The sequence below is a fragment of the Camellia sinensis genome, chromosome 7 (assembly GCF_055761805.1).
Source record: "Camellia sinensis isolate YWXY chromosome 7, ASM5576180v1, whole genome shotgun sequence".
Taxonomy (NCBI): Eukaryota; Viridiplantae; Streptophyta; class Magnoliopsida; order Ericales; family Theaceae; genus Camellia; species Camellia sinensis.
Genome location: NC_138967.1, coordinates 176,280,250 through 176,287,483, shown reverse-complemented (window position 1 = coordinate 176,287,483; position 7,234 = coordinate 176,280,250). Strand labels below are relative to the sequence as shown.

The 7,234-nt window shown below is 35.6% G+C and overlaps 1 protein-coding gene and 1 long non-coding RNA gene across 2 annotated transcripts; both read left to right on the top strand.

Moving 5' to 3' along the window:
- Positions 1-3,031: 3,031 nt before the first annotated feature.
- Positions 3,032-4,278, top strand: LOC145794856 (serine/threonine-protein phosphatase PP1 isozyme 2-like). Its single transcript, XM_082877202.1, has 3 exons — positions 3,032-3,424; positions 3,589-3,673; positions 3,801-4,278. The coding sequence occupies exons 1-3, from the start codon at positions 3,220-3,222 to the stop codon at positions 3,979-3,981; spliced, it is 471 nt and encodes a 156-aa protein (XP_082733328.1). The 5' UTR covers positions 3,032-3,219; the 3' UTR covers positions 3,982-4,278.
- Positions 4,279-5,095: 817 nt separating this feature from the next.
- LOC145795470 (uncharacterized) lies at positions 5,096-6,534 on the top strand. The gene is made up of 3 exons (XR_014336463.1): positions 5,096-5,367; positions 5,574-5,673; positions 6,231-6,534. It is a non-coding gene; the product is annotated as an uncharacterized LOC145795470 (long non-coding RNA).
- The last annotated feature ends 700 nt before the right edge of the window (positions 6,535-7,234 follow it).

Below are 7,234 nucleotides of genomic sequence, written 5' to 3'. Positions count from 1 at the left end.
CAAATGGTGGAATCTAGTGTCATCTTCTGCAGATTACTTTAGAGCAGTGTAACTTTGTAATGCTGAAATCCTCTGTATCTCACTGCTATTACATTTCACACTACAGGAAAAGTGGGTTTATGAGACGGAACTATTTGCGACGGCACACTTGCCGTCTCAAAAAGTCACTTTTTGCGACGGCAAAAAATGCCGTCTCAAAAAAGCAGCGTATTTGCGACGGCAAAAAATGCCGTCTCAAAAAAGCAGAGTATTTGCGACGGCATTTTTTGCCGTCGCAAAAAAGCAGAACATTTGCGACGGCACAATTTGCCGTCTCAAAAAATGAGAGTATTTGCGACGGCAGAAAATACCGTCGCAAATACTCTCATTTTTTGAGACGGCAAATTGTGCCGTCGCAAATGTTCTGCTTTTTTGAGACGGCATTTTCTGCCGTCGCAAAAAGTGACTTTTGTGTTTTTTTTTTGTTTTTAGTGAATATTTTTAAATTTTTAAATATTTTTTTTAGATACACCTTACTTAGATGTATCTAAAAAAAAATTATGAAAAATATTTGTAAAAATTAATAAATATATAAAAATACAAAAAAAAAATGTATTGAATTATTGTATTTTTGGTGTTTAGTGAATTTTTAAAAGATTTTTTTTACAATTTTTAAAATTTTTAGGTGTATTTATGTTAGGTGTGTCTAAAAATTAAAAAAAAAATACTTAAAATATTAAAAAATTCAGTAAAAACAATATAACACGGAAAACAAGAAAGTATAATTTTCTCAAAAGAGTTTTTGGAAAACTCTAACCTAGCATAGTGATTGTGGTTTTGAGACAGCTTCATATATATACAGTCACAAAATGGTTTGAATAAATTCTAGTACTTTTTTCTGTCGCAAAAAAAATTTAAAAAAAAATATCGTCTTACTCTTTTGATATAACATTTCTCTTTTCATTCATTTTTTCATCTTCTTGTCTCTCTGTCTCTATCTCTATCTCTTATCTTTATCTTTTTCACTCATCACTCTTTTTTCTCTGTCTGTCTGTTTCTCTCTCTCATTTTCTCTCTGTGTCTCTCGTCTATCTCTCTTCTCTCTATCTCTCACATCTGTTTTCTCTCGCTCATCTCTATTCTCTCTATCTCTCTCATTTCTTTTTTCTCTCTCTCTCTTTCTATCTTTCTCGCTTATTTCTCTTATCTCTTTGTCTCTCTCTTTTTCTGTGTCTCTCTCTCGCTCATCTCTTTTCGTTTTATTTCTCTCTCTTTTTGTCTATCTCTCGCTCATCTCTTGTTTCTCTCTCCTTTTCTATCTCTCTCTCTCTCTCTCCCTGTCTCTCTCTCACTCATCACTCTTCTCTCTCTCTCTGTCTACTTGTCTATTTGTCTATTTCTCCCTCACTATGTTCGTCTTGCTCGTTCTCTTACTCCCATCTTTTCTATTTATCGAGCTCATTCTCGATTTATCGATCTACTATAAACGACGTCGCCTTACTCTTTTGAACATTTCTCTTTTCACCCATTTTTTCATCTTCCTATCTCTCTGTCTCTGTCTCTGTCTCTCTTCTCTTTCCCTCTCTTACTCATCACTTTTCTCTGTCTGTCTGTCTCTCCCTTTCTCTATGTGTCTCTGTCTCTCTTTTCTGTCTCTCTCTCTCTCTCTCTCTTTCTCTCACTCATTACTCTTCTCTGTCTGTCTGTCTGTCTGTCCGTCTCTCTCTTTCTCTCTGTGTCTCTGTCATTCTTCTCTTTCTCTCTCTCACTCATCACTCTTCTCTGTTTGTCTGTCTCTCTCTTTTCTCTGTGTCTCTCGTCCAGCTCTCTTCTCTCTATCTCTTTTATCTCTCTCTCTCTCTGTGTCTCTCACTCATCTCTTTCTCTTACCACTCATCTCCTCTACCACTTTGACCACTACTGCAAACGCCATTTCACTACCACCACTGCTACCACGGTTGCCATTTCACCTTTACGACTACCATTATTACTACCATCGCCACCACTCCACTACCACCACTACCACTATTGCCACTACTACTACTACCATTACCTCTCTTTTACCACTGCCACTCCATCTATTCTACCACTACCACAATTTCACCACTAATCTCCTTCGCCATCACCACCACCACCACCGTCTCTTATCCACCACCTTCACCACTACTGCCGCTTCCTCTCCTCTACCACAAAATATTACCTCTCTTCTCTCTTTCACTTATCACTCTTCTCTATCTATCAGTCTTTGTCTCTGTCTCTTTCTCTTTCTCTTTCTCTCTTTGTCTCTCGCTCATTTCTCTTCTCTCTATCTCTCTCATCTCTCTATCTCTCTTCTCTCTCGCTCATTTATCTTCTCTCTATTTCTCTCGCTCATCTTTCTTCTCTCTTCGTTTCTCTTTTTCTATGTCTTTCTCTCGATCATCTCTTTTCGCTCTATTTCTCTTTATCTTTGTCTATCTCTCGCTCATATCTTGTTTATCTCTATTTTTCTATGTCTCTCTCTCTATCTCTTTCTCTCTCTGTCTCCCTGTCTCTCTCTCTCTATATCTCTTTCTCTCATTGGCCACAAAAAATTAACTTTATTTTAATGGAAAATATTATCCCTACTTCTACCAAATAAAAAAATAATAATAATTTTATATTCATTAAAATAAATATGAAACAAATAAATTTTTAACCTTACTAAATGAAAAAATAAAAATAAAAATAAAAATTCATTAACTATAAAAAAAATTATTTTATTGCAAAAAAAAAATCATTTTATTATTTAAATATTTATTTGTAATGAAAATAAAAATAAAAAAAAATCCAAAAAAATTTCCATGGCCACCCCCCCTCCTCTTTCCATTCCCACCCGGTTCCCCCCTCCCTCTTTCCATTCCCACTCCCCCCTCCCCAAAAACCCAAAATCCCTAATCTGTTTGTTGTTTTCCATTCCCCCTCCCCCCAAAAACCCAAAATCCCCAATCTGTTCAGTCTTTGATGTGGCAACCAGGCAAAGAAAAGAGAGAGTGAGAGAGAAAAGATCATCGATCTCGTCTACTCCCCGCCCTCTCTCTCCCTCTCTCTCTCTCTCTCATTCATCCTCTTCAAACCCTAATTTCTGCCTCCGATCCACCTCTCGTCGCTCAATCTTCCACCTCTTGTTTCTCGTTGTGTTTGGAAATCTAGGGTTTTTTTTTCTGTGAAACCCTAAGAATTAATTGAAGAGGGAGGGAGGGAGGGAGAGAGAGAGGTTTGATGGCGCAAAATGGGCAGGGGATGGACCCTGCAGTTCTTGATGACATCATTAATCGGCTTTTGGAGTTTCGGCAGGCGAGGAGTGTACGCCAGGTCCAGGTCCAGCTCTCCGAGGCCGAGATCCGTCAGTTTTGCACTGTTTCGAGAGAAATCTTCCTCCAACAACCCAATCTCTTCGAGCTCGAAGCCCCCGTCAAGATCTGCGGTAAAAGTTTCATATTTCTCTTTGTTTATGTTATGTAACTCTGTATTTGTTTGCTGTTGGTTTTGGGTTTGTAAGATATTTGTTTGTTTGTGGGTTGTTCTTATCTTGGTTACACACATACATATATCCGTAGTTGTTTTTGTTTTTGGTCTGTTTTTGAATAGGCTTTGATGATCTCTTTGCCACTGTGACATTTCTACTCCAAAATTCTCCAGGATCTGTTTTCATAACAACCCATCACAATATAAGGTATTTTTCATATATTTCATATAATGTGATTTTGTGTTGGCAGTTTACATTTCAACAATGTTAATCTTTGAATTTTATTAAAAATGTATTATGTATTTATATATTTGTTTTGTTTTGTTTTGTGCAGCGGGCATCATCTAATTAAGTTCTTGATGGCGAAGTGGGGGTTGAAGTGCACGAAACTTCTTGACGGCTTTTCATTTATGCCATCATACAAGGCATTTGGGCTAAGTGGCAATATTCAATTGGCAGAAATTGTTTTGAATAATGAAGAGGTCATGTGCCCAAAATTAGCAGTAAAAAGCTGAATGGTGACGCAGCCTCTCTGATTTTTAACATTGCTCCATAGCCATATGACAATTAGTTCAATTCACCTCAGCGGCTTTTTATTTGTGGATTGCTGCTCCTTTCATTTATTGAGGTTTCCTGTTTCTTAGAAGCCAATTTCTGCATGTGAAATTTTAGATCTTGCAACTTTTTTATACCAAATTATTTCACGACAGACATACTGTTTGTATATTTTATGCCTTGACAAGACTTTTTAGTTACAACAGGTTAGTTTGGGATACTTTCTTGCATCTACTCGAATGAATGTTACAATTTTCGTACAAGGTTTTGAGCTTGAACTAATGAATTTTTCTAATGAGATTGGATATTATTTGATCATATGGCTGGCTATTTATTGTAACTGACACTTTCTAAGTATTTGAGGTCTTTGCTGTTCTAAGAAGTCATCTATTGCGCATTAATGATCTTCCCAATTATACTTCTGGAGTTATATTGATTGTTGGTTGGTTTTGGACTTTTAACTAAGTCTTCCCCTTGGGTAGATTCAGCACTTGGATTGCACGGCTCAAACCCCCTCATACACAAGCGGAAAAAGTCCTAACAAAATCAACAGCAAAACCAAATTTCTTTTCTTTTCTTTTTTTTTTTTTGCAAAATAATCGCACTATATGAAAACATGTTTTTAGTTATATATGAAAACATCTCTGATCTTGTTTTCTTATGTATTTACTTTAGCCCATTAATTTCTCTCTCTCCCCATCTGTGTGACATTCATTTCATGTGTAATTTGTGGCATTTCACAATTCCATGTTGCTTGCATACGTTTCTTATATAAGCATAGTTGATGTTGAAATCAAAATAAACATGTTTACATGGGATGTGTCCTAACAGATTCATTTTGGGCGAAATTAACGATGGCTGCAGAAAAGAAGGTAAGAATGCTTGTGGTGGTCATACTTTATGAACATAATAAATATACTCACAGCACAGTAATTAATTTTAATGTGTGATCACTGTGTGCATGGAAATTATAAATAGCAATCTTTTTTTTTTGCTTTGAAGTTAACTCTCCTTGACAACCACATTTCATTATACTTTTAAGGCCCTACTGTCCCTCCTCAATGTTACTTTCCACAGTCTTATATTTCCTATTCTGTGTTAATTTCTAAGCATTGTTTGACAAGTTTGCATAAATGACCAAAATGTTATTTTTTATGTAGTCCATATGATCTCAGTTTTCATTTTCACACCCTTCTTTGCCTTTCACTGATGAAACCACCTTTTTTTTATATTATTTTTTTTACTTTTCACTTGCAATTAATACAGGGAAATATTCTTTATCGATTTCCATCACTACAACGTACAGCTTCTCCTCAGAGGAGTGGAAGGAAGGAATATCTTTTCAGGTATCAAACTCTGAATTTATTGTTCTACATTTCAATTTTTCACATATTACCATATGTATATTTATATGTTCTTCATGTTGATCATGTTGAATTTTTTTGTAAGCTTGTCTTAAAACCTTACAGACTAGTAGATTTTCAAATCATATTTGAATTTATGGGGTTGGTGAAATCAGATCTTCGAGCATTTAACCATTTTACTATTGCAGTATTGTTGTCCATTGCGAGAGTCCGGAAGTTTAGTGAGTGTTCAATCGGAATTTTGAAGACAACAATAACTACATCATACCGTGATTACAGTTTTTCCAAGTAAGGGTTGAAGGGTATTAAGTTCTATCTCATGTTTAAAGTTAATATAGTACAGTGGTAGTAATGTTGTAACCCAAGTTCAAATGAGTTTTTGTGGTGCTAATATGTTCCGTGGAAATTAAAGCTATCCAATTTGTTAAAATATGATTTTAGTGGAATTTAATTTGAAATTCTAGACTTTGTTGAGTTGAGCTGAATCAGGTTTGTGGGATTTTTAATTGAGTTCATCACGGCATGGATGGTAATCAAATGTAGTTATCTTGTATTCCAGGAAGCATGTTTAATTGGGTTAGTTTTGTAGGATTTAATTTCATGTACTAGTGGCCAATTAGTTTGAATTGTTGTGATATCATAGCCATATTAATGTAGTGGCTTTTATTTCAGACATTTGATGTTTGTCACCTGTTGCGGGATTGGTGTTTAGGTGTATGATTTTGTGACTTGGAGAACTGTCGGTGTGTCTTGATAATTTAGACTAATGATGGTTTCAAAGGATGCACATTTTAATTTTAAATTTTTTGTTTTAGTCTAGTTTTAATATAATCCTTATTTTACAGGGTTTGTAATTGGCTACCGGATGACTTGAAGGAAGAATATGTGCATAGTGTGAAAGTAGTGGAGAAGGCGGTGTTGAGAGCTGTAATTTTCCCTTGTTTTTCCATTCTGTTCATTTGAAATCATTTGTGCCATGGCAGACATGAAGATGTGAATAAGATATATGTTCTTATTGCTAAACTTTAGTGAGATGATGCTAGTGATGCCCTTTTTTCTGTTAGCTTTATATTACTGCTTAGTTAGTTTTTCTTGTACAATGTATGACAGCAAAAAGAAAAAAATGGAAGATCATTTTCATATTTTTAATTATGGATGCATTTTTATTTATATACTGGACTTTTTATATTATTATGTAATTATCGATTTTTTTTAAAGTTATTTTTCATTTAATACAGGTCATTTTCATAATTTTAATAATTTTATTACATTTTTTTTTTTGGGAGACGGCAGCACACACCGTCTGAAAAAAAATTTGAATTAGGATTTTTTGCGACGGCACCTTTACTGTCGCAAAAGATAGGGAATTGGTTGAAATGTAATGCCTTTAGCGACGGTTTTATTGCCGTCGCCAATAGTCCTATAATGACAGTTCAGGGGCTGTCTCAAATAAACCTTTAGCGACGGTATTTTTTGCCGTCGCAAAAGGCATTTTTAGCGACGGCAACACAGTGCCGTCTCAAAAAAACTCAGATTTTTACGTGTTATTTGCGACAGAATTTTTCCGTCGCAAAAAGGGCATTTTGCCGTCGCAAAAAAAAAGCGACGGCGGCATTATGCCGTCGCTAAAACCCTTTTGCAACCCCCTTTGTTGCGACCCCCCACTTGCCGTCGCAAAAAGTCACTGACCATCGCAAAAAACCTTTTGAGACGGCGTTTGGAGTATTTGCAATGGCATTTTGCCGTCGCAAAAAACCAATTTTTTTGTAGTGTCAGTTACACATTTTCCTAAAGAAAAAGAACAAAACACACAAGCTATGGAATTTGAAGCACCTCATGCTGGTTAAAA

Bases quoted from the DNA above. Each gene is read 5' to 3' on its own strand.
- LOC145794856 (XM_082877202.1), top strand. From the start codon at position 3,220: ATGGCGCAAAATGGGCAGGGGATGGACCCTGCAGTTCTTGATGACATC. The intron at 3,425-3,588 runs GTAAAAGTTTCA...GTTTTTGAATAG, and splicing joins AGCCCCCGTCAAGATCTGCG to GCTTTGATGATCTCTTTGCC. The intron at 3,674-3,800 runs GTATTTTTCATA...TGTTTTGTGCAG, and splicing joins ACAACCCATCACAATATAAG to CGGGCATCATCTAATTAAGT.